At 37.1% G+C, this 27,318-nt stretch overlaps 2 protein-coding genes across 2 annotated transcripts in view; both read right to left on the bottom strand.

The window, feature by feature from the left end:
- Positions 1 to 1,825: 1,825 nt before the first annotated feature.
- LOC145783590 (uncharacterized) lies at positions 1,826 to 9,149 on the bottom strand. Its single transcript, XM_082595485.1, has 4 exons — positions 8,875 to 9,149; positions 5,567 to 7,128; positions 2,728 to 2,924; positions 1,826 to 2,287 (listed from the first exon to the last, which is right to left on the bottom strand). The coding sequence occupies exons 1-4, from the start codon at positions 9,147 to 9,149 to the stop codon at positions 1,826 to 1,828; spliced, it is 2,496 nt and encodes an 831-aa protein (XP_082451611.1).
- Positions 9,150 to 10,001: 852 nt separating this feature from the next.
- LOC145783589 (uncharacterized) overlaps positions 10,002 to 27,318 on the bottom strand; it is a 28,870-nt gene continuing 11,553 nt past the window's right edge. The window contains exons 6-12 of the mRNA XM_082595484.1: positions 24,625 to 24,715; positions 23,129 to 24,336; positions 21,779 to 22,008; positions 21,386 to 21,572; positions 19,104 to 20,704; positions 11,991 to 13,680; positions 10,002 to 10,998 (exon numbers count right to left, since the gene is read on the bottom strand). Of these exons, the coding sequence (XP_082451610.1) occupies positions 11,994 to 13,680; positions 19,104 to 20,704; positions 21,386 to 21,572; positions 21,779 to 22,008; positions 23,129 to 24,336; positions 24,625 to 24,715 (5,004 nt within the window). The 3' untranslated portion in view covers positions 10,002 to 10,998; positions 11,991 to 11,993. The remainder of the gene's footprint in view (positions 10,999 to 11,990; positions 13,681 to 19,103; positions 20,705 to 21,385; positions 21,573 to 21,778; positions 22,009 to 23,128; positions 24,337 to 24,624; positions 24,716 to 27,318) is intronic.

Raw genomic sequence — 27,318 nt, 5'->3', positions numbered from 1 at the left:
CACAAGAATTTCAAATTGGACTTTGTCATACATTTATTTTGAACATTAAACATAAAAAAGCAGTTAATTTGAGAGTTTTTGAAAACAGAATTCTAGGCAATACAAATATGAAATTGCCATGATTACTTGCAATAAAACTAGATATGAAACAGTGATATCCTTTAAATGATGAAATTACACAGAAAATGAAGCAAAGTAAGCTAACATTTGGTGAGTCTACTTTTGCAAATCAATGTTTCGAAGATGCAATCTGAATCACAAGTATCAAAGAAGCAATATACGAACACCATCGTTCAATGTACGATTCATTACCAAGCACTTGAGCATTCAAGAATCAACACATCGCCTTATTAAAGTATCAAAGACAGACTAAGTTAACAACAACTTGATTCTGTACATTGTTTCATGGAAGATGCAAACAGAAGCACAGATGCCAAGAAACAAGCTGAATTCCAACATCATTTTAATTATTTAAACCAATGCTTTGTTTAGCTCTTTGAACGACTGGCATAAGCATTATTGAATCCCTAGAAGCTGCTTTTAAGTATTATTTGTACCATTGGTACAGCAGTAATTATTTGGTTAATGTCTTTGTTTAAGCAATGAAAACTTGCACCTTGCATCAAACATATAGCACAATACATATCACAATAAGAAATAAGGTCCATAATTGAAACATTTTCATAGTTTTGCACCAATAATAAGCGACCTTAATGCTATGACATGGTTGAAGGTGAATGCTATGACTTCACTGAAGTTGAAGCTCAGTTGTTTAAGCGCTTGATTTTGTGAATGAAAAAAAAACAAAATCAAGCAGGGCTTCGGTTCTAGGAGTGTGCGCTCGAGCAACGTATTTTAAGGACTGCTCTTCTTTCAGTGGCATCTAGGAGAAAAATTCACAGACAACACTATCATCTTCATTTACCATTTTCAACCACAAAGATCATTTTAACAAACAGAAATTTCTTGAACGGTGTCGAACCGGTGCCTTTTCGAGCGTTGTACAAGGGCCTTCACCACTTGGTGGCATTACCAAAATAGACCTGAGTTCTAAGAAATAAAACAATGGTTAATTGAAACATATATGAACAGAGAGTAAAAGAATTTCTTGACGAACAAAGTGATTTTTTGAAAAAACTTTCAAAACTTCAATTGAAGTTTTATGTTCAAAATATTCAAGCTGTGGCGATAACTACTGTAAGTGACTGAGTTTAATAGTAAGTTTTGAACAAACGGAACATAAGAATCACACATAGGATTATTAGAAGGAACTTATTCAAATAGTATCTTCTATGTGGATAAGTTTCTTTTGACCATTCTAATAAGGTGAAACAAGCTGTTGAGATTTTTAGTGAGTAGTAACTAAATTTGATGCAATCGCTATGCTTGGAGTTTTAGCTTCTCATTTAGCACTTTTTGTAGTAATAATAGTATTTATCGTTTAATTTCCATATGAGTTACAAAGCATGTTTAAGTCATTGCTACACCCTTTTTGTTGATATTTATTTTGCATAAGTTTGTTATAAAACTCAAGCAACAGCTTAACAACATTAACTATTTTATTAACTTATTTATTAGGATTTGGTACAACCAAGACAATGACAACGATTACGCAATAATCCGATATGCCTCACGCTTATAGCATTGCTTACATTTATAGCACAGAAGATGAAGACAGTGTAGTTTTCGAAACGTTTGTTTGCTGAACATGAGTTTAGTATCAACATTTTGCGCTCTTTATTCTTTGATTACATTAACCAAGCAATAGCTCAGTTTCAAAAATTGCGTTCAAACATAAAGATCATAGATTTGGCAACATACCAAGTTAATAATCATCTCGGGATTTGTGGATCTTGGAATGCACTTTCAGGCTTGAGATTTGAGAGAATCGTTTTCCGCATTGTGAGCACTGGTATGGCTTCTCCCCAGTGTGGGTCCTTCTGTGAACTGTTAGTGAAGACGAAGAGGAAAACTGTTTATCACAATACTCACACTTGTAAGGTTTCTCTCCTGTGTGTGTTCGCATGTGGACTTTGAAGTTGGTGTTTATCAATTGCTTGCCGCATATTTTGCAAGTGATAAATTTATATCTGCTGTATTTCAGCCAACCTAACCTTGGCGTTACGTCATTCAGAGTTACATCTCCTCCAGCATTGGTGGCATGAATGGTGTCTGCACAAGTTCTGTCTGTTTGCAGGCAGTGTGTTGTTGAAGCGGAAACCAAATCTGCAGTTGTAGTGTTTTGCAAGGTTCTGTCTTCTTCCATCTGGTATGATGGCACAATACTCTAAACAATAAATTTTCATTACAACATTAAAAATACGTTCAAAGGAATTACAGCATGAGTGTCACTACGCTACAGTACACAACGCTTCCCAACCAGGGCGATGCTGCACCTTGGATTGCCATTTGCTTTTCTCAGCAATGAGGCCTCATCAATGTTGATTGTGCATGTTATATGTTGCTTGAATTTGAGATATTTTTAACAAAGCGCTTCATGACTTGCACAAAAGTAAACACAAAAATTGAACGCTTTTTATTTTTATCTACATCTCCTCGTGTTCAGTACAAACAAATCTATCAAGTCTCAATTTTGGACACAAACGGCTTACTCAAAGTGGTTTAAATGACTCTGAGCAACGCAATGGAACGTTGTCAGTGCATTTGAAGGTTGTGCTATGAAAAAATGAGTCAAAAAAAAGCCTCTACTTTAGATGAGACCCATACCTTATGTGGAAGTTCACTTCGTGACATGTGAGTCTTGAAATGTACTTTCAGGCTTGAGATTTGAGAGAATCGTTTTCCACATTGTGAGCACTGGTATGGCTTCTCCCCAGTGTGGGTCCTTCTGTGAACTGTCAGTGAAGACGAAGAAGAAAACTGTTTATCACAAAACTCACATTTGTAAGGTTTCTCTCCTGTGTGTGTTCGCATGTGGACTTTAAAGTTGGTGTTTATCACTTGCTTGTCGCATATTTTGCAAGTTACAAGTTTATATTTGCTGTGATGCTTTGAGGTGCCTGATCTCGATGTTACATTATTTGGGGTCAAGACATCTAAGGAGCTCATTCTAAATGGATCCCTTTTTCCAATTGTGAGAGTGGCAGCAGATTGAAATTGAAACGGATAGGGTTCGTTTGATGAAGCAGTACAAAGTTCCTCTTTAACGAAATTGTTCCGTTTTCCAATGTCAGTTCCAGCAACAATACCGGACTCGAAGTCGTCGTGTTGGGTGGAACTACTTGCAATAGATCTTACGTTAATTTCCTTAAAAGATGGTGACGTCTTCGATACTACGTCACAATCAGTGCATGGAATGCTTTCTGTTGTAGCTTGAGAAAATATTGACATTTTATTAGATTGTGATTTTGTTTGAGCAAAGTCCTGACTCCCGTTTGTTCCAAAGTCAGAGGGGCAAATAAACGATGAGCTTGTTTCGTCATAATCAGAGTCATTTCCAATCGAGAAGTCCAATGAATGCCCAGGGATGAGTTTTGCAAAGTGTTTCTTCAAAGAAATATCTTCGTCACTGAGAACGTTTTTCGTGCTCTGTGTATCAGAGTTCTGGTTATCGATGTGTCTCATTTCTCCATAATCGCTTTGACCTTTAGAATCGCTGCATTTAGCTAGCAATGACTTTTCAGCAACGAACTGGTATGGTGAATCAGATCTCCCGATCAAGGATTCCTTCAGTACTTCCTTAATTTGGTAGATTTCTTTCATGACGTCATAGCGAAACTGCGCTAATGCTTCAAGGATTATGTTGTCACGCACGTCTTCGGGAATTTCCATCGGGCAGGGGTAATTAGAGCGTTAACTCAAGAACATAAAAAACATTTAATAAATTTCCTACTTTATGAAAATAAAAACCCTGGCAATAAAAAAAAGTAGTCAAAATTACATGCAAATGCAATAAAACGGAAGTCGGAAATCAGCAGTGTTATCCTTAAATGAGTAAATTGAAAGTCACACAGATGAAGCAGAATAAGCAAACATGTGGTAAGTCTACTTTTGGAAATCAATGCTTCACAGATAAAATCTGAATCATCAGTGCAAAGCAGCAAAACCTTGACAACATTGTTCCTTGTACGATTCAATATCAAGAACTTGAGCATTCAAGAATCAAGGTATAGCCTTCCTGAAGTAATGGCACACAGAGTAAGTAAGCAATAACAATTTGATTGTGTACATTTTTGAATGGAAAATACATGCAGACGTCCAAAATTCAATAAAAAAGAAAACTTTAAATGTTTGTTGTTTAAAAAGTGCTAAGTTTGACTCTTTGTGAGTTTGGATAAGAAATTACTGAATCCGTGGAATTGGTATACTTGGTACAGTAGTAATGGTTAAGTTATGTCTTTGTTTACGCAACTAAACTCACAGCTTGCGTCACATCAGTAACACGATTTCATGGGGGTTTATATACACAGGCCATGCCAACTTGCAAGTAGGGATGCCCAAAGTAGAATAATTGCCTATTCTAGAATTAATTTTCAGATCTAGAATTTCGAATCCTATTCTAGAATCCTCGGCGTAAATTTTTAACCTTTTCTTTTTATTGAGAAAATACACAAAACGGCATGAAAAAGAAGCTTTACAAAGCCATCATTTTAACAAGTTCTCAATCGTTCACAACAGTGATGAATTGCAATGTAGAACGTTTATCTCCTCCAGATGTTGCCCTGTCAGCCTTGTTCTGAGTTTTCCAACAATCAGCCCAGCGCTTGAAAACGATTGCTCCAAAGAAGCTGATGTTGCTGGAATATGGCCAAGTATTTTGCAGCTAAATTGTGCAAAAGTGAGAAGTCTGCTTTGTTACAAGACTTGCAGCCAGACTATTTAAAAAAAAAGTTATAATTTTTTTCCTTTCTCCGTATTATTTCCGAATCCAATTACCCGATAAAAAAGCGGTTTTTAGATTCGGACTGGATGGATTCGAATCTCAAGGATTCGAAATTCTACTTTGGGCATCCCTACTTGCAAGCTTCAAGTTTGAATAGCAGTTGTTAAATATTGAGGATTTATGTTAAATGAACAAAAAGACAAGGAAGCCAATCTTCGTGTCCACGTTTAAGTGTCCTGCCAACTACACAGCCACATGTTCTTAAGCGGTGTCGAACGAGTGCACTTTCAAAAATTAAACCAGAGCTCTAACCGCTCGACTACGAAGCAAACCGATGGCGCTCATGATGACCAACAAATGTGATCCGATGATCACCACTGAAGATGTCTGACAAGCTTCTACAATCATTTCAGCGAAAGTTCCAAACTTTCCTGTTTCTAAAGTCCCAGTACATAAAATGATGTCTTTGCACATTTCATCGTAACCTGAATGTTAATACATGATTGTGAATGAAGCATTATTTCCACTGATACCACATGGAATAATTTGGAAATTGACATTTGTTTTGTGACTCAAATGAAGGTTTCGATTAGATTAGATTGGGTGAAGATATTCATGATTTAACGATAAAAAATCTTGTGAAAAAATACTTACGAAGAAAAAATTGACAAATATTACCAACATAAATTTGACCACATACCTGCTATTGACTCGATAGTGCATGAGTCTTGGAATGTCTGTTCAGTGCACCATTTTGAGTAAATCCTTTGCCGCATTCTGAACACTTGAACGGCCTCTCCCCTGTGTGTACCCTTCTGTGTCTCTTCAATACGCTCGGGCGGAAAAACCGTTGATTGCAATATTCACACTTGTGAGTTTTCTTTCTCGTGTGGATTCGAATGTGATCAATAAGTTTTTTGCGGTAAGTGAATTTTTTACCACAATGTGGACACTGATGAGACTTATTATCAATGCAGATTCCTCTATGGTCTTTCAGGATTAATGAAGAATGAAACAGTCTATCGCAATAATCACATTGAAACGGTTTCTCTCCTGTGTGTATTCGCATGTGAACTTCTATATGAGTGGTTGCTACTCGCATATTGCATATATTGCAAGCAACAAGTTCATATTTCCTAGAACGCTTTCGTGGACTTGACTTTGATGTTACGTCAATAGAGGTCAAAGTGTTGTCGATTCCAACACTGGTGGTTGTCGTAGAGTCTGAACTGAACCTATAATTTTGTTTCGATGTCACAGCACGAGCAGACGGACATTGAGACAAAGAAACATCGTTTGAGCAAACTTCCTCTTCAATCACATCTATAGGATGATCGTCAGCTGTGTGTGTTCGCATATGAGCATGGATGTTGTTGATTGCCACTCGCAGGTTGCATACTTCGCAAGTGACAATCCTATATTTCTTGGAACGCTTTGGTGGACTTGACCTTGATACGTTAACAGAGGTCAAAGTGTTGTAGATTCCAACATTGGTGGTTGTCGTAGAGTCTGAACTGGATCCATGATTTTGTTCTGATGTCAGAACAGGAGCAGATGGACATTGAGACGAACCAACATCGTTTGAGCAAAGTTCCTCTTTAACAAAACTTTTCGAATCGTCAAACTTTGTTGCAGTAGAAACAACAGCACAAGGTTCAATGTGACTGTTTTGAGCAGAAATATTCGCTGCAGATTTATTGTTGACAACTATCTTATGCGATGGTGACGTTTCCGATTTGACGTCACAATCAGATACTTGAATAACTTCAATCCTGGATGGAGATAAATTCGGAGCCGAATCTGATTGTGAATTAGTTGCCACAAAGAGCTGAGAGTTGTTTGTTCCAGTGCCAGTGATGCATCTCCAGACAAGAGGCAACTTTGTTTCATCACATTGAGATGCTGAATCTGAAATGTCCATTGAAAAACGACACACAGGTTCTAGTGATTCAAGCTTCGAAGAATCACTTTGTTCGCCAAGAAAATCTTTCAAGCTCTGTCCATGTATGTTTTGATCAACCATTGACCTTATTCCTTGGAAATCAATTTCATTCTCAGTCTCACCGCCATTAAACATCGATGTCTTTAGATGATCAACATGACACTGCGACTCCGATCTACAGATCAAGGATTCTTTCAGAGCTTCTTTGATTTGAAAGATCTCTTTCATGACATCATGGCGAAACTGCGCCAATGCTTCAAGGATTCTGTCATCACGCGATTCATCGGGGATTTCCCAGTGGCAAGGCTGTTGGGAATGTTGACTGGCAGACATGACAAAGCACCTAAGTTCATTAACATTACCAAAACACAGCTCTAAACAGAGGAGAAGACTCACTATTACTTGCAATAAAATGTAAATTATATAGAATCAACTCTTCATCGAGGAAACCAAGTGGCAAGTATTGTAAAGAAAACAGACAAATAGCACTTTTTGCTGGAAATTTCACAATATTAAATCTCACAATATTACATTATGCTATGAACAAAAGTTCGAAATATTTACAAACTCTGTTTATCTCGCAATGTATCAATGACTAACTTTAATGAAATTATTCACTACATGATTTTTTACATAGCAAATTGAAAATTACAAGACAAAAATTATCGAAAATTCAGTAACATTTCGAGGATTTGGTCACCCAGCAATTTATCGAGGATTCCAGAGGGAAGCAATGTTCAAACGAGATGATGGAGCACTCAATACTTTACATATTAAAAACAAAGCTTTGAAATCAAACTTCCCCAAAAACTTACGAAAGAAAAAATTCAACTTGCTGAAAAATGGACAGAACGGATACCTAAACCAACAGAAAAAAATGCAACCAAAGCCCACAGAGTAATCTGGCCTACATCATTTCCTAGTTTACTCAAGACCACCAACGCAGAAAAAAAACTACAGCCCAATCAAATGATTACATATAAAAAGCTAAGCACGCTGGGAAATTTACTCACAAAATACAAAAAAATTGCCCTGAATACAGTAACACCAACCAATGGCTACTCCAAACCATGCGGCAAATGTGCACTGTGCGGTAACCATGGAGCGCATAAGCCTATGGTAAAAGAATGCACCTCTCGTCCTCTATTAAATGTAAACTCAACAAAACTTACAGTCTCAAACAAAAATTAACTTGCCAAAATTATGAGATATACATTGCAACGTGCACCATATGTCACGAACACTATGTAGGACAAACCATGACAAAATTTTCTACATGTTGGACCACACATAGATCTATTTGGAACAGTTTTAATTTCTCTGATAAATCCGGTGACAAAGCAGCATTATTGAAACATTATGCGAAATTCCACAATATTGAACTCAAAAAGAAACCAGCTCTGGCAGACTGCTTTGTCGTTACTTTCGCCGATCAACCCAGAAAACATTATTTAGACATCGCTGAAGATAAATGGTTACACAAAAATCAAAGCCACCATAAACATACAGAAATTGATTCGACCAACCACTTAAATCCCATGTCATCGGCAACCTCCGACCCCTGTGGTGTAGATTCTTCAACTATGCCCATTCACACTTATTCTTTTTTGACGCTTTGTCTATGTAAGCTTATGGCAATGGACTGAAATTAAATTGCGTTTTTCTTTGTAATTTGTATTCGTCTTGTTGAACTGTTGTAATTTACTAGATGGATGCCCATTCACACTTATTCTTTATTGACGTTTTGTCTATGTAGGGGAAAGTAGGGCAAAATGGGATACTTAAGCCTAAACAGTCATAAAATTCTAGAAACTTAAGCAAAATGAACAATTTTTTTTTAGCAGAAAGGTCAGGCATCATGCTACACAAATCAAACAAAAAAATATCAAAAATAATAATGCTCATTTAAGTATCAAATAAATTCCAGAGGTGCCTTTTTTCCCATTTTTCCGCATGGGTGGGGCAAAATGGGATGAGAGAAGTGAATCAGAAATTTGCACAGCAACAATGCATTGACACTCTAAAAACAAGTTTATCGTTGATGATTAAACAATAAACATGCAACAATAAACATTGTTTCTTCAAAGACATATCTTCATCACTGTGAACGTGTTTCGAGCTGTGTGTATCAGGGTTCTGGTTATCGATGTGTCTCATTTCTCCATAATCGCTTTGACCTTTAAAATCGCTGCATTTAGCTAGCAATGACTTTTCAGCATCAAACTGGCATGGGGAATCAGATCTCCTGATCAAGGATTCCTTCAGAACTTGCTTAATTTGGTAGATTTCTTTCATGACGTCATAGTGAAACTGCGCCAATGCTTCAAGGATTATGTTGTCACGCACGTCTTCAGGAATTTCCATCGGGCAGGGGTGATTAGAGCGTTAACGAGCGTTTACGCAACTGAAACTCGCAACTTGCGTCAAATCGGTAACATGATATATGAGGGTTTATACACACAGGCCATGCCAACGTGCAAGCTTCAAGTTTGAATAGCGGTTGTTAAATAGTCTTTGTGTACATTTTGTGTGATTTTGAGCAACACAAATAATGGACTAGACTTTGGCAGCTGTGCTAAAAATGCAAAGAGCATCTGGCAGAATCAGCAAAAAAAAAAGCTTGTTTTTAACATGAAATTAGAAGTCTTGCAATTATTTGAGATTCAGTGATCCCACAATTTATCAAACTTGGAAAGTTCGGATTTTCAAAACTATAATTTTACATTTGAGTTTAAAATCTGTTACTTCAGCCTCCAGAGAATATTTGAGGTCCGCACGTTGTCAAGACCGTTACAGATTAGTCGCTGTATGCAATACATAGTGATCTATACACACAGGCCTTGACAACGTGCGAACTGGAGACCTGACTGAAAGCCAATGTATTTACTTTATATTTGTTTGAAATGATAATTTTGAGAATCCAACTTGCCAAAATGTAATGACTGAAATCGCTGCAAAACTCCTGAGTATACGTTCAGAAAATGACAAATCTTTCTCATTGTTCTAGTGTTGCCAGACGCTTTTTAGATTTCCAGCACAAGTGCCAAAATCTGGTCCGTTATTTGAATGGTAACAATAGTACAAAGAAACTCAAAGTCACAGAAAATATGCACAAAGACTATAATATACTCAAATTTTAAGTTGCACGTTGACATGAATGTTTTAATCAATCACAGTTTAAATTTATCTATTCATCAAAGGATATTAAAATGCTATATCTGGTCAACCTTTTTATACAACTCTGAAACTTGGATCGATGCCAGATGAAGTATTATCAAAATTTAATTCAAGCAAAATTCTCTTACAAATAGTCAAAAAAAGAAGATTGAAGCATTTCGGACACACAATAAGGCAATATTCGTTACAAAGATCATTAATTGAAGGGAAATGAAGTATCTTCTGACAGGTGTCAAACCCATAACAATGCTTGGTATGAACGACCAGGTTACATGCATTGTAATGCAAAGAAATTTATTTACATAAGCATTTATATTAGTTAATTTATTACTCGTGTGAAAATAAATTTCTTTGCATTAATAGAAGGGAAGATCAACGGTAAAAGAAACAAAGGCAGACCAAGAATGATTTGGACATCAAACATCACTAAATGGACAAAATTAAGTTATGAAAATGCAGTACAAACAGGTCATGGCCGAGAACAATGGTGCATTGTATCCAACCCTCAGCACGAGGAAAGAACATAATGATGATGATGTTGACATGGCCGCCATGATTCAATACATATCACAGCAAAGAATAATTCCAACAATCACATAATTTCCATAAATTTACAACGATAACACACAACTTTGATGAAATGGCATCACTGAAATCATTGAAGTCCAGTTGACACTTGGACATTTAACAAGAGATTTGATGAAGTTTGTCAACTGTCAACTTTTTGTTGTATTTAGGCTTACACCCTGTGATTGAAGATTTATATTAAGTGAACAGAAAGACAAAGAAGCCAATCTTCGTGTGTACCTTGAAGTGTCTTGCCAACGACACAGCCAAATGCTCTTAAGCGGTGTCGAACCGGTGCACTTTCAAACGTTGAACCGGAGTTCTAACTACTCGGTTACAAAGCAAACCAATGGAACTGATGACGACCTGACAACTTCAACAATCATTTCAGTAAAAGTTCCGAACCAGACTTTCGTACTTTTAAAGTTCCCAGTATACAAAATGATGTCTTTGAACATTTCTTCGTAACCTGAATGTTAATACATGATTGTGAATGAATTGAATGTGAACATTATTTCCTTTCATACCACGTGAAATAACTGGGAAATTGACATTTGTTTCGTGATTCATATGAAGGTCTCGATTAGAAGGGAAGTATGAGCAAACTGAATCATAATTGACAAAAAAGGGATTTTGCAGAGAAGAATGTCAGATTTCTAGGAAAGGAGAAACACATTTCTTAATTAGAAGAACAACCATTATTTAACAATAACCAGCAGTGAAGCAACTTTTGTGACGTCACAGGCAATGTACATTGTACAATATCTATGAAGTGGAGATTGCATCTGCCATTATGGTATTTTCCAACACTTGATCTTCCCTTGCTTGACACAGTTGAGGGATAAAAATGTAATAAAATACAACATGTCAATGGATATGATCATCCTTTAAAAGTGTTGAGAAAAGCCACAATGTGACGATATTTGTGTGTCGGCCTTTGTTCGGCCTTTGTGTGTCGGCCTTTGTGTGTCGGCAACGGTTCCAATGTTTTAATCAAAGCGTGTAATCCCTTTCCAATTATAAAAAAATGTTTAATGTTTACCTAAATTGCATCAACCTCAGATTCACAATTGAAAAATCCGTCAGTTTAAAAAGAAAGAAAATCAAATATAGGATCAACTGCCAGTGATTTTAGTATGCAGCTAAACATTTGGGCCATTTTTAAACTCAGAGTCCTAAACAACAAACAGGGACATCAACAATCAAAACAAACAAAAACCATAAATTTGTTGGCCAAATGTTACGAGCAAACAAAGCACTCAAAAGTTCCCATTTGAAATAAGCGCAACATTATTAGTGGGGGCTAATAATCCGCTAGTAGGGGCGAGTACCAAACAATTGGAGCTTGTTCTATGATTTATCGTTTGAAGATATTTATGATAAAGCGATAAAAATCTTGTGAAAAAATACTTTCGAAGCAAAAACTGAGAAACATTACTAAACATAAATTTGACCACATACCTGTTATTGACTCGATAGTGCATGAATCTTGGTCTTGGAATGTCTTTTAAGATCCCAGGCTCGGGCAAATCTTTTGCCACATTCTGAACACTTGAATGGCCTCTCCCCTGTGTGCATCCTTATGTGTCTCTTCAATGAGCACGGATGGAAGAACCGTTCATCACAATACTCACACTTGTGAGTTTTCTTTTTTGTGTGGATTAGCATGTGAGCTGTAAGTTCTTTGTGGTCAGTGAATTCTTTAACACAATACGGACACTGACGAGACTCCTCATCAATGCACGTTCGTCTGTGTGCTATCAAGGATGGTGAAGAATGAAACTGTCTATCGCAATAATCACATTGATAAGGTTTCTCCCCTGTGTGTATTCGCATGTGATCTTCAATATGAGTGGTTGCTACTCGCACACTGCATATATTGCAAGCAACAAATTCAACTTTTTTGGGACGCTTTGGTGAACTTGACCTTGATGTTATGTCAACAGAGGTCAAGGTGTCGATTCCAACTGTGGCGGTTGTAGAGTCTGAACTGAATCTATGATTTGGTTCTGATTTGGTTCTGATGATTTTTTTTGTTGTGTGGATACGCATGTGATCAGTAAGTTTTTTGAGGTAAGTGAATTCTTTAAAACAATGTGGACATTGATGAGACTTCTCAACAGTGCACATTCTTCTGTGTGCTATCAAAGAAGATGAAGAATAAAACTGTTTATCACAATACGCACATATACAAACTTTTTCTCCTGTGTGTGTTCGCATGTGAACATTAATATTGTTGATTGTTTCTCGCGCATTGCAAACTTTGCAAGTAACAAATTCATATTTCCTGGAACGCTTTCGTGGGCTTGACTTTGATGTTATGTCAACAGAAGTCAAGACGTTGTCGATTCCAACAGTGGTGGTTGTCGTAGAGTCTGAACTAAATCCATGATTTTGTTCTGATGTGAGAACAGGAGCAGACGGACATTGAGGCGAACCAACATCGTTTGAACAAAGTTCCTCTTTAACAAAATCTATGGCATACTCAGGCTTTGTAGCGGTGGAAACAACAGCACAAGGTTCAAAGTGTTCGTCTTGAGCAAAAATACTTGCAGTAGATTTATTGTTGACGACGATCTTATGCAATGGTGACGTTTCTGATATCACGTCATAATCAGATAGTTGTCTGACTTCAATCCTAGATGGAGAAAAATTCGGAGGCGGATCTGATCGTAAATTAGTTTCCACAAAGTGCTGAGAGTCATTTGTTCCAGTGTCTGTGGTGCGTCTGCAGACAAGAGGCAACTTTGTTTCATCACATTGAGATGCTGAATCTGAAATGTCCATTGAAACACCACACACAGGTTCTGGTGATTCAAGCTTCGAAGAATCACTTTGTTCGTCAAGAAAATCTTTCAATCTCTGTTCACGTATGTTTTGATCAACCATTGACCTCATTCCTTGGAAATCAGTTTCATTCTCAGTCTCACCACCATTAAACATCGATGTCTTTAGATGATCAACATGACACTGCGGCTCCGATCTACAGATCAAGGATTCTTTCAGAGCTTCTTTGATTTGAAAGATCTCTTTCATGACATCATGGCGAAACTGCGCCAATGCTTCGAGGATTCTGTCATCACGCGATTCATCAGGGATTTCCCAGTGGCAAGGCTGTTGGAAATGTTGACTGACAGACATGACGAAGCACCTAAGTTCATTAACATTACCAAAACACAACTCTAAACAAAACGCTTATTATTACTTCCAATAAAATGAAAATTAAATAGAATCAACTCTTCATTGAGGAAACCGAGTATTGCAAAGAAAACACACAAATAGCACTTTTGCTGGAAATTTCTCTAGATCTCACAATATTACATTGCGCTATGAACAAAAGTTCGAAATATTAACACTCCGTTCATCTCGCAAAGCATCAATGACTAACTTTCATGAAATCTTTCAAGTCTACAGGCTTTTTTATACAGCAAATTGAACATTACAAGACAAAAAATATCGGAACTTCATTCACACTTTGAGGATTTGGTCAATGTTCACCCAGTAATTCATCGAGGATTCCAGAGGGAAGCAATGTTCAAGCGACATGATGAAGCACTCAATACTTTAATTAACATTACCCAAATACACAACCCTAGAAAAAACAAATCACATGATACAACTACTGGCAAGAAAACGAAAAACAACACAGTATCAACTCTTTATTCAGGAAACTAAGCATTGAAAAAAAAGCATAAAACGTTTTGCTTTGGAATTTTAATGATCTATCAGCATAGATCTGTTTCATGTAAAATAATCTAGTTTAAAAATGCTGACAAAATCCGATCAAAAATTTTTTCAAGATCAGCATCATTTTTAAATGATACTCATTAATGATGACCAAAACGCTTTGTTTTGCAACAAAATATATATAAATTTATAGTTCCCTTTTAAAATGTATGCAGCCAGATGGAAAATATCAAAGTAAATCGGGACTAAAACCTGGAATTGGAATAATTTTCAGGTTCTAAGAAGTTGCATCAGAAATCGAAATGCAGAACTGGGTGCAAATAAGCTAAATTTTTTTTTTTATTGCACAAAACCTCCAGAAATCAAATAAAAACATTGAAAAGCCAGTTCCAGAAATGCCTTGCTTGGAAAACACAGAACACGACAATTAAAATAAATAAAATCTCATATAAGTGTTGATGGTATAATTCAATGTGGTAGAGCGACAATTAAAATAAATAAAATCTCATATAAGTGTTGATGGTATAATTCAATGTGGTAGAGTAGTACAAGCGCCTCTTTCAAGTTCAAACAGTTATTTGTAATATTACCACAATGAAAACCAAATCTTGAAGTAACAGAAACATTGGAACCGTTCTAGTCGTGCATTTGAGATTGTTATGTGATGCAAACAATCGACAGCGCATAACGATTCTTTCATTGTGGTGTTGTGAAGGAATCTTTCCACGTTCTTCTGGAAAAGTAAATGTATAACACGTAGTAACAAAGCAATCACCTATCTATAATTGATTTCATGGCTATAATTACAGCTTGAAACGGGTGAACGTCTACGACATAGCTGAGCGGGGGATGAGAACCAACAAATAAGTAAATACACAATTTATTATTTTTTTTCTTTTAGCTATACACAATAGCTAAAAGAAAAAATGAGCATGTTTTTAACATGAAACTAGAAGTTTTGCAATTATTTGAGATTGAGTGATCCCACAATTGATCAAACTTGGAAAGTTCGGATTCTCAAAACTATAATTTCACATTTGAGTTTAAAATCTGTTACGGCAGCCTCCAGACATTATTTGAGGTTAGCACGTTGCCAGGGCGTTTATAGATGAGTCGCTATACGCAACACATAGCTATCTCTATACAACAGTTCACACATCAATGCCTGCCTTCCAGGCGCCCTTTTCTCGATATGTTGTGGCGCTTCATGAAGATTAAATCTACATTATGAAGTCATGGAGAGACTGCTGGGAAACCATCTCAAAACTCAACCAGTTCCAAGTCACACCAGACACAAAAGTACCACCTGGTTCAGACCTGCCAAAAAAGAATGGGTGACTTTAAATCGCCTCCGTACTGGTGTTGGTCGTTTTAAACACAACATGTTTTCCTCGGGTTTATGTGACTCATCAGCCTGTGTTTGTGGCGAACGTCAAACAGCACAGCACATCATAAATCACTGTCCAGTGTTTCGACTTGCAGAACATGTGGATCTCATAGGCCTGATATGAAAACATTGCACTGGTTGCAACAATTGGGAGATGCTGCCCGAATTGCTGCCTCATAAGCAAGAAGAAGACAGGCATTGACAACGTGCGAACTGGAGGCCTGACTGAAGGCCAATGTAGTTTCGATCTTAAACTCTAAGCTAAATTCACTTTATATTCATTTGAAATGATAATTTTGAGAATCCAAATTGCCAAAGTGTGATCACTGAAATCTCGGCAAAACTCCTGAGTTTACGTTCAGAAAATGACAAATCTTTCTCATTGTTCTAGTGTTGCCAGACACTTTTTTGATTTCCAGCACAAGTGCCAAAATCTGGTCCGTTATTTGGATGGTAACAATAGTACAAAGAAACTCAAAGTCACAGGAAATATACACAAAGACTATAATATACTCAAATTTTAAGTTGCACGTTGACATGAATGTTTTAATCAATCAAAGTTTAAATCAGCGTTTCTCAAAGTGGGCGAAATCGCCCCCTGGGGGCGATTTCGAGTGCCAGGGGGGCGAAAAAATCAAAGTGGGCAATCGGGGGGCGAAAACACTCGAAAGAGGCGAATTTATCAAACCACCAATAACAGTCCAACACGCTAATAACAGTCCAACGCGCAAACCATTTACTGCAAATAGATGAATCCAACTTGACCGACAATGTATCGCTGCTGCTGCTTGGATATGTGCGTTTTGTTCATAATATGAGAACAAGAAGAAATTTGCGCATTAATGGACAACAAGATAAAAGGTCAGGTCAAAATTTCTTAACTCAGTTTCCCAATTTGAGCGAGAATGTTATTACAGAAGAGCAACGGCAAAAATACTGCTCACATTTAGATATGCTTCATAAAGACATGAAACTTCGCTTTGCATATCTCGTGGACCTCCATGTTTCAAACTGGGTGGTACAACCATTTTCTACCGAACCTGCAGACATACTGTAGAAGTGGAACTTCAAAAGCAGTTCATTGATATGCAAACAGATGATGAGGCAAGACAAGAGTGAAATTCAGAAATGATCGATACGATTTGTTTTGGTGCCAGGTTACTGGCAAATATGAGCTTCTCTTGAAAGAAGCTAGAATGTGGATTTTGTCGTTTCCTACTTTATATATAGTTGAAAAGGGGTTTTCGGCTGTGACATTGATGCTTTCAAAGCAAAGAAATTGCTTGCTAGTTCATAAACCGGATGATCTTCGACTCTATCTTACGAAGATGTCGCCATAGCCAAGCTCATCCATCCCATTGAACATTATCATGTTACTGTCAATTTCGTTGATTAAATTCCCAAAACTAAATTTGTCTATCACTCTGTTCAATGTTTATTTTACTTGACAGAATTAGGGGGGCAAAATTTTATTTCAATAACGAAAAGGGGGCAATGGACTAAAAAAGTTTGAGAAACACTGGTTTAAATTTATCTATTCGTCAAAGGATATTAAAATGCTATATCTGGTCAACCCTTTTATACAACTCTGAAACTTGGACAGTGTCACAAAAAATGGAAAAACGGATCGATGCCTTCGAGCTCTGGTCATACAGGCAAATGTTAAAAATTTCATGGAAACAAAAGATCACAAACGATGAAGTATTATCCAAACTCAATTCAAGCAAAATTCTTTTACAAATAGTCAAAAGAGGAAAATTGAAATATTTTGGACACACAATAAGGCAAAACTCGTTACAAAGATCATTAATAGAAGGCAAGATAAACGGTAAAAGAAGTAAAGGCAGACCAAGAATGATTTGGACATCAAACATCACTAAATGGACAAAATTAAGTTATGAAAATGCAGTACGAACAGCTTATGGTTGAGAACAATGGCGCATTATATCCAACCCTCAGTATGAGAAAGGAACATAATGATGATGATGATGTTGACATGGTCGCCATGTTTCAATACATATTATAGTAAAGAATAATTCCCATAATCACACAACTTCCATAAATTTGCAGCAATAACAAACAACGTTGATGAAATGGCATGACTGAAATCGTTGAAGTCAAGTTGGCACTTGGATATTTAACAAGAGATTTGATGAAGTTTGTCAACTGCCAACTTTTTGTTGTATTCAGGCTTACACCCTGTGATTGAAGATTTATATTAAGTGAACAGAAAGACAAAGAAGCCAATCTTTGTGTGTACCTTTAAGTGTCTTGCCAATGACACAGCCACATGTTCTTAAGCGGTGTCGAACCGGTGCACTTTCAAAAGTTAAACCGGAGTTCTAACCACTCAGGTACAAAGCACACCAATGGCACTGATGACGACCTGACAACTTCAGCAATCATTTCAGTAAAAGTCCCGAACCAGATTTTCGTACTTCTAAAGTTTCCAGAACACAAAATGATGTATTTGAACATTTCTTCGTAACCTGAATGTTAATACATGATTGTGAATGAATTGAATGTGAACATCATTTCCTTTCATACAACTTTCATAGAACAGGAATGTCATATTTCTAGGAATGGAGAAACACATTTCTTAATTAGAAGAACAACCATTATTTAAGCATAACCAGCAATGAAGCAACTTTTGTCACGTCACAGGCAATCTACAATATCTATGAAGTGGAGATTGCATCTTCCGTTGTGGTATTTTCCAGGGTTTGATCTTCCCTTGCTTGACACAGTTGAGGGATCAAAATGAATTAAAATACATGTCAATGGATATGATCATCCTTTAAAAGTGTTGAGAAAGGCCACAATGTGACGAAATTTGTGAGTCGGCCTTTAGTGCGTTGCAACGGTTCCGATGTTCTAATCAAAGAGTGTAATCACTTTCCAATTAAAAAATTGTTCACCTTTGTATCAACCTCAGATTCACAGTTGAAAACTCCGTCAGTTTAAAAAGTAAGAACATTAAAAATAGGATCAACTGCCAGTGATTTTAGTTTGCAGCTAAACATTTGGGCCATTTTACAACAGAGTCCTAAACAAAAAAACAGGGACACCAAAAATCAAAACAAACAAAAACATAAATTTGTTGCACAAATGTTACAAGCAAACAAAGCACTCAAAAGTTTCCATTTGAAATAAGCGCAACATTATTAGTGGGGGCTAATAATCCGCTAGTAAGGGCAAGTACCAAAGAATTCTAGCTTGTTCTATGATTTATTGTTTGAAGATATTTATGATATAACGATAAAAATCTTGTGAAAAAATATTTTTGAACCAAAAGTTGAAAAATATCACCAACATAAATTTGACCACATACCTGTTATTGACTCGATAGTGCATGAGTCTTGGAATGTGTTTTAAGAGACCAGGATCGAGGGAATCGTTTGCCACATTCTAAACACTTGAATGGTTTCTCCCCTGTGTGCATCCTTCTGTGTCTCTTCAATAACCACAGATGGAAAAAAAGTTTGTCACAATACTCACACTTGTGCGTTTTCTTTTTTGTGTGGATTTTAATGTGAGCTGTAAGTTCTCTGTGGTCAGTGAATTCTTTATCACAATGTGGACACTGACGAGACTTCGCACCAATGCACGTTCTTTTGTGTGCTATCAAAGATGATGAAGAATCAAACTGTCTATAACAATAATTACATTGATAAGGTTTCTCTCCTGTGTGTATTCTCATGTGATTGTCAACATGGGTGGATGCTACTCGTATATTGCATATATTGCAAGCAACAAATTCAACTTTTTTGGGACGGTTTGGCGAACATGCCCTTGATGTTTCGTCAACAGAGGTCAATGTGTTGTCGATTCCAACACTGGTGGTTGTCGTAGAGTCTGAACTGAATCTATGATTTTGTTCTGAAGTGAGGACAGGAGCAGATTGACATTGAAATGAACAGAAATCGTTTAAACAAAGTTCCTCTTTAACAAAATGTATGGGATACTCAGGCTTTGTTAAGGTGGAGACAACAGCACAAGATTTGAAGTGGTTGTCTTGAGCAGAATCACTCGCTGTAGATTTATTGTTGACGACGACGTCATGGAATGATGAGAGTGCTGGTGTGACGTCACAAGCGGATACTTGAAGAACTTCAATCTTAGATGAAGAAAAATTCGGAGCCGGATCTGGTTGTGAATTAGTTTCCACAAAGTGCTGAGAGTCGTTTATTCCAATGTCTGTGGGGCATATACTGCAAGTAATAAATTCATATTTACTGGAACGGTTTGGTGAACTTGAGCTTGATGTTACGTCAACAGAGATCAATGTGTTGTCGATTCCAGCACTGGAAGTTGTCGTAGAGTCTGAACTGAATCTATGATTTTGTTCTGATGTGAGAACAGGAATAGATTGACATGGAAACGAACCAATATCGTTTGAGCAAATTTCCTCTTTAACAAAATCCATGGCAAACTCAGGCTTTGATACAGTGGAGACGACAGCACAAGGTTCAAAGTGGTTGTCTTGAGCAGAAATACTCACAGTAGATTTACTGTTGACAACTGTCTGATTCGATGGTGACGTTTCTGATATGACATCACAACCAGATACTTGAATAACTTCGATCCTGGATGGAGACAAATTCGAAGGTGGATCTGATCGTGAATTAGCTTCCACATAGTGCTGAGAATCGTTTGTTCCAGTGTCTGTAGTACATCTCGAGACAAGAGGCAACTTTGTTTCGTCACAATGAGATGCTAAATCTGAAATGTCCATTGAAAGACCACGCACAGTTTCTAGTGATTCAAGCTTCGAAGAATCACTTTGTTCGTCAAGAAAATCTTTCAAGCTCTGTTCATGTATGTTTTGATCAACCACTGAATTTTTTCCTTGGAAATCAGTTTCATTCTTAGTTTCACAGCCATTAAACATCGATGTCTTTAGATGATCAACATGACACTGCGACTCGGATCTACAGATCAAGGATTCTTTCAGAGCTTCTTTGATTTGGAAGATCTCTTTCATGACATCATGGCGAAACTGTGCCAATGCTTCAAGGATTCTGTCATCCTTTGATTTATCGGGGATTTCCCAGTGGCAAGGCTGTTGGAAATGTTGACTGACAGACATGACGAAAAGCACCTAAGTTCATTAACATTACCAAAACACAACTCTAAACAAAAGGCTCATTATTACTTGCAATAAAATGAAAATTACATAGAATCAACTCTTCATCGATGAAGCCAAGTATTGTAAAGAAAACGCACAAAGAGCACTTTTTGATGGAAATTTCTCCAGACCTCACAATATTACATTGCGCTATAAAAAAAGTTCGAAATATTGACAAATTCTGTTCATCTCGCAAATCTTCAATGACTAACTTTAATGAAATCTTTCAAGTCTATAGGCTGTTTTACACAGCAAATTTAAAATTTCAAGACAAAAAATATCGAAAATTTAGTAACACGACGAGGATTTGGTCACCCAGTAATTCATCGAGGATTCCAGAGGGAAGAAATGTTCAAACGACATGATGAAGCACTTAATACTTTAATTAACATTACCCAAATACACAACCCTAGAAAAAAACAAAATACATGTTGCAACTACTGGCAAGAAAACGAAAAACAACACAGCATCAACTCTATTCAGGACACTATGCATTGATAAGAAAATGAATAATACGTTTTGCTTTGGAATTTTAATTATCTATCAGCAAAATTAAAATAAATAAAATCTCATATAAGTGTTGATGGTATGATTTAGCATGGTAAAGTAGTACAAGCGCCTCTTTCAAGTTCAAGCAGTTATTTGTAATATTACCACAATGAGAACTAAGTCTTGAAGTAACAGAAAGATTGGAACCGTTCTCGCCGTGCATGTAAGATTGCTTTGTGATACAAACAATCGACAGCGCATGGCAATTGTATCATTGTGTTGTGCAAGAATCTTTCCCCGTTCTTCTGGAAAGGTAAATTTATCTAAATAACACGTGGAATCAAACCAACGACTGTTTTATAATTGATTTCATGGATATAATAACAGCAGGTGTCTGCCTACGACGTAGCAAAGCGGGGAATGACAACCAGTGATTAGGTAAATTCAAAATTGTATTCTTCCATTCAGCTACATCTCAATCTTTACGATGTATTTAGAATAATCCTTTGACTTGAAGGTGACCATAAAAATTGAGCACAAGTTTGACAACATACTTGCTATAGAGTTTGCAGTGCATGAATCTTGGAATGTCTAATGACATGCGAAGATAGAGTGAATCCTTTACCGCATTGTGAACACTTGAAATGCCTCTCCCCTGTGTGTACCCTTCTGTGAAATATCAAGTGGCTTAGACAGGAAAACCGTTTATCACAATAACCACACTTGTGCGGTTTCCTTCTTCTGTGGATTTGCATGTGAGTTGTAAGTTTTCTGCGGCCCACGTGAATTGTTTACCACAATGTGGACACTGACGAGACTTTTCATCAATGCACGTTCTTCTGTGTGCTATCAGGGATGGTGAAAAATGAAATCGTCTATTGCAATACTTGAATAAATGTTAAGTTTCTCTCCTGTATGTATTCGCATGTGATCTTCAATATTGGTGGTTGTTACTCGCGCATCGCATATATTGCAAGTGACAAATTCATATTTTTTGGAGGACTTGACTTTGGTGGACAACGCTTTGGTAGACTTGAGTTTGTTGATACCTCAATAGAAGCTAAAGTTTTGTCGATTCCAACATTAGTGGCGGTCGTAGAGTCTGAACAGAGTCTATGATCTTGTCCTGATGTCAAAATACGAGCAGATGCACATTGAGACGAACCAACATCGTTTTAAAAAAATTCCTCTTTAAATTGGTGACTGAGTTGGCGACCGAGTTTAATAGCAAAAAGTATTGAACAAATGGAACAAAAAAATCACACAGGACCATTAGAAGGAACTTACTTAAATAGAATATTCTATTTGAATAAGTACCTTCTGATGATCCCACTGTGAAACGGGCTATTGACGTTTTCAGTGAGTAGCCTAGTAATTGAATTTCATGTAATTTGTTATGCATGGAATTTTAGTTTCTCATTTAGCACTTTTTGTAGTAATAATAGTATTTATCGTTTAACTTCCATATGAGTTGCAAAGCATGTTTAAGTCATTGCTACACCCTTTTTGTTAATATTTATTTTAAATAAGTTTGTCATAAAACACAAGCAACAGCTTAACAACATTAACTATATAACCGGGCCAATAGAGAGAAATTCAATCACTAACAGCAAAAACTCTTCAGTGATGTCACCTTTAAATTGTTATGATGTCATTAGGATTTGGTACAACTAAGACAATGACAACGATGACGTAACAATCCGATATGCCTCATGCTTATAGCATTGCTTACATTTATAGCACTGAAGATGAAGACAGTATAGTTTTCGAAACGTTTGCTTGCTGAACAGGAGTTTAGTATCAACATTTTGGGCTCTTTAATCTTTGATTACATTAACCAAGCAATAGCTCAGTTTCAAAAATTGCGTTCAAACATAAAGATCATAGATTTGGCAACATACCAAGTTAATAATCATCTCGTGATTTGTGGATCTTGGAATGTACTTTCAGGTTTGAGATTTGAGAGAATCTTTTTCCGCATTGTGAGCACTGGTATGGCTTCGCACCAGTGTGGGTCCTTCTGTGAATTGTCAGTGAAGGCGAAGAGGAAAATTGTTTATCACAATACTCACACTTGTAAGGTTTCTCTCCTGTGTGTGTTCGCATGTGGACTGCCAGTGAAGATGAAGAGGAATATTGTTTATCACAATACTGACACTTGTAAGGTTTCTCTCCTGTGTGTGTTCGCATGTGGACTGTCAGTGAAGGCAAAGAAGAAAATTGTTTATCACAATACTCACACTTGTAAGGTTTCTCTCCTGTGTGTGTTCGCATGTGGACTTTAAAGTTAGTTTTTATCACTTGCTTGTCGCATATTTTGCAAGTTACAAGTTTATATTTCCTGTGATGCTTCGAGGTGCCTGATTTCGATGTTACATCATTTGGGGTCAAGACATCTAAAGAGCCCACTCTAAATGGACCCCTTTGTCCAATTGTGAGAGTGGCAACAGATTGAAATGGAAACGGATAGGGTTCATTTGATGAAGCAGTACAAAGTTCCTCTTTAACGAAATTGTTCCGTTCTATAAGGTTAGTTATAGTGCCGGCAACAGCATCGGACTCGAAATCGTCGTGCCTGGTGGAACTACTCGCAATTGATCTTACGTTAATTTCCTTACAAGATGGTGACGCCTTCGAAACTATGTCACCATCAGTGCATGAAATGCTTTCTGTTGCAGATTGAGAAAATATTGACATTTTATTTGATTTTGTTTGAGCAGAGTCCTGATTTCCGTTTGTTCCAAAGTCAGAGGAGCAAATAAACGATGAGCTTGTTTCGTCATAATCAGAGTCATTTCCAATCGAGAAGTCCAATGAATGCCCAGGGATGAGTTTTGCAAATTGTTTCTTCAAAGAAATACCTTCGTCACTGTGAACGTTTTTCGTGCTCTGTGTATCAGAGTTCTGGTTATCGATGTGTCTCATTTCTCCATAATCGCTTTGATCGTTAGAATCGCTGCTTTTTGCTAGCAATGACTTTTCAGCATCGAACTGGCATGGCGAATCAGATCTCCCGATTAAGGATTCCTTCAGTACTTCCTTAATTTGGTAGATTTCTTTCATGACGTCATAGCGAAACTGGGCCAGTGCTTCAAGGATTATGTTGTCACGCACGTCTTCGGGAATTTCCATCGGGTAGAGGTGATTAGAGCGTTAATTCATGAACATAAAAAAACATTTAATAAATTTCCTACTTTATGAAAACAAAAACCTTGGCAATAAAAAAGAAAGTAGTCAAAATTACTTGTAATAAAACGGAAGTCGGAAATCAGCAGTGTTATCCTTAAACGAGTAAATTGAAAGTCACACAGATGAAGCAGAATAAGCAAACATGTGGTAAGTCTACGTTTGGAAATCAATGCTTCACAGACGAAATCTGAATTGCAAGTGCAAAGCAGCAAAACCTTGACACAATTGTGCCTTGTCCGATTCATTATCTAGAAGTTGAGCATTCAAGAATCCAGGTATAGCCTTCCGGAAGTAATCGCAAACAGACTAAGTAAACAATAACAAACTGATTTTGTACATTTTTGAATGGAAGATACACGCAGACGCCCTTTGTGAAACCGGGATAAGAATCACTGAGCCACTGGAAGTTGGTCACAATTGTACCACCATTGCTACTATTGGTACAGCAGTAATGGTTGTTATGTCTTTGTTTACGCAACTGAAACTCGCAACTTTCGTCAAATGGGTAACATGATGTCATGGGGGTTTATACACACAGGCCATGAGAACGTGCAAGCTTCAAGTTTGAATAGCAGTAGTTAAATAGTCTTTGTGTATATTTTGTGTGATTTTGAGCAACACAAATAATGGACTAGACTTGTTGTGCTAAAAATGCAAAGAGCATGTGGCAAAAATAGCTAAAAGAAAAAATGAGCATGTTTTTAACATGAAACTAGAAGTTTTGCAATTATTTGAGATTGAGTGATCCCACAATTGATCAAACTTGGAAAGTTCGGATTCTCAAAACTATAATTTCACATTTGAGTTTAAAATATGTTACGGCAGCCTCCAGACATTATTTGAGGTTAGCACGTTGCCAGGGCGTTTATAGATGAGTCGCTATACGCAACACATAGCTATCTCTATACAACAGTTCACGCATCAATGCCTGCCTTCCAGGCGCCCTTTTCTCAATATGTTGTGGCGCTTCATGAAGATTAAATCGACATTATGAAGTCATGGAGAGACTGCTGGGAAACCATCTCAAAGCCCAACCAGTTCCAAGTCACACCAGACACAAAAGTACCACCTGGTTCAGACCTGCCAAAAAAGAATGGGTGACTTTAAATCGCCTCCGTACTGGTGTTGGTCGTTTTAAACACAACATGTTTTCCTCGGGTTTATGTGACTCATCAGCCTGTGTTTGTGGCGAACGTCAAACAGCACAGCACATCATAAATCACTGTCCAGTGTTTCGACTTGCAGAACATGTGGATCTCATAGGCCTGATATGAAAACATTGCACTGGTTGCAACAATTGGGAGATGTTGCCCGAGTTGCTGCCTCATCAGCAAGAAGAAGACAGGCATTGACAACGTGCGAACTGGAGGCCTGACTGAAGGCCAATGTAGTTTCGATCTTAAACTCTAAGCTAAATTCACTTTATATTCATTTGAAATGATAATTTTGAGAATCCAAATTGCCGAAGTGTGATCACTGAAATCTCGGCAAAACTCCTGAGTTTACGTTCAGAACATGACAAATCTTTCTCATTGTTCTAGTGTTGCCGGACACTTTTTCGATTTCCAGCACAAGTGCCAAAATCTGGTCCGTTATTTGGATGGTAACAATAATACAAAGAAACTCAAAAGTCACAGGAAATATACATAAAGACTATAATATACTCAAATTTTAAGTTGCACGTTGACATGAATGTTTTAATCAATCAAAGTTTAAATCAGCGTTTCTCAAAGTGGGCGAAATCGCCCCCTCCCCTGGGGGTGATTTCGAGTGCCAGGGGGGCGAAAAAATCAAAGGGGGCGATCGGGGGGCGAAAACACTCGAACGGGGCCAATTTATCAATCCACCAATAACAGTCCAACGCGCAAACCATTTACTGCAAATAGATGAATCCAACTTGACCGACAATGTATCGCTGCTGCTGCTTGGATATGTGCGTTTTGTTCATAATATGAGAACAAGAAGAAATTTGCGCTCAATCTTCTCACAGATATTCGGGAATCAAGCATCTTTAATGCACAACAAGATAAAAGTTCAGGTCAAAATGTCTTAACTCAGTTTCCCAATTGGAGCGAGAATGTTATTACAGAAGAGCAACGGCAAAAATACTGCTCACATTTAGATATGCTTCATAAAGACATGAAACTTCGCTTTGCATATCTCGTGGACCTCCATGTTTCAAACTGGGTGGTACAACCATTTTCTACCGAACCTACAGACATACTGTAGAAGTGGAACTTCAAGAGCAGTTCATTGATATGCAAACAGATGATGAGGCAAGACAAGAGTGAAATTCAGAAATGATCGATACGATTTGTTTTGGTGCCAGGTTACTGGCAAATATGAGCTTCTCTTGAAAGAAGCTAGAATGTGGATTTTGTCGTTTCCTACTTTATATATATCTTACGAAGATGTCGCCATAGCCAAGCTCATCCATCCCATTGAACATTATCATGTTACTGTCAATTTCGTTGATTAAATTCCCAAAACTAAATTTGTCTATCACTCTGTTCAATGTTTATTTTACTTGACAGAATTAGGGGGGCAAAATTTTATTTCAATAACGAAAAGGGGGCAATGGACTAAAAAAGTTTGAGAAACACTGGTTTAAATTTATCTATTCGTCAAAGGATATTAAAATGCTATATCTGGTCAACCCTTTTATACAACTCTGAAACTTGGACAGTGTCACAAAAAATGGAAAAACGGATCGATGCCTTCGAGCTCTGGTCATACAGGCAAATGTTAAAAATTTCATGGAAACAAAAGATCACAAACAATGAAGTACTATCCAAACTCAATTCAAGCAAAATTCTCTTAGAAATAGTCAAAAGAGGAAAATTGAAATATTTTGGACACACAATAAGGCAAAACTCGTTACAAAGATCATTAATAGAAGGGAAGATCAA

The sequence above is a fragment of the Aplidium turbinatum genome, chromosome 14, assembly GCF_918807975.1.
Source record: "Aplidium turbinatum chromosome 14, kaAplTurb1.1, whole genome shotgun sequence".
Lineage (NCBI taxonomy): Eukaryota > Metazoa > Chordata > Ascidiacea > Aplousobranchia > Polyclinidae > Aplidium > Aplidium turbinatum.
This window is presented reverse-complemented; position numbering and strand designations above follow the sequence as displayed.

Excerpts from the sequence above, each read along its gene's own strand:
- LOC145783590 (XM_082595485.1), bottom strand. The coding sequence starts at position 9,149 with ATGGAAATTCCTGAAGACGTGCGTGACAACATAATCCTTGAAGCATTG. Across the intron at positions 7,129-8,874 it reads GTTCACAGTGATGAAGATAT|GTGCTTTGTCATGTCTGCCA; the intron begins GTCTTTGAAGAA and ends TAATGAACTTAG. Across the intron at positions 2,925-5,566 it reads GAACAGACATTCCAAGACTC|ACACAGGAGAGAAACCTTAC; the intron begins ATGCACTATCGA and ends ACATGCGAACAC.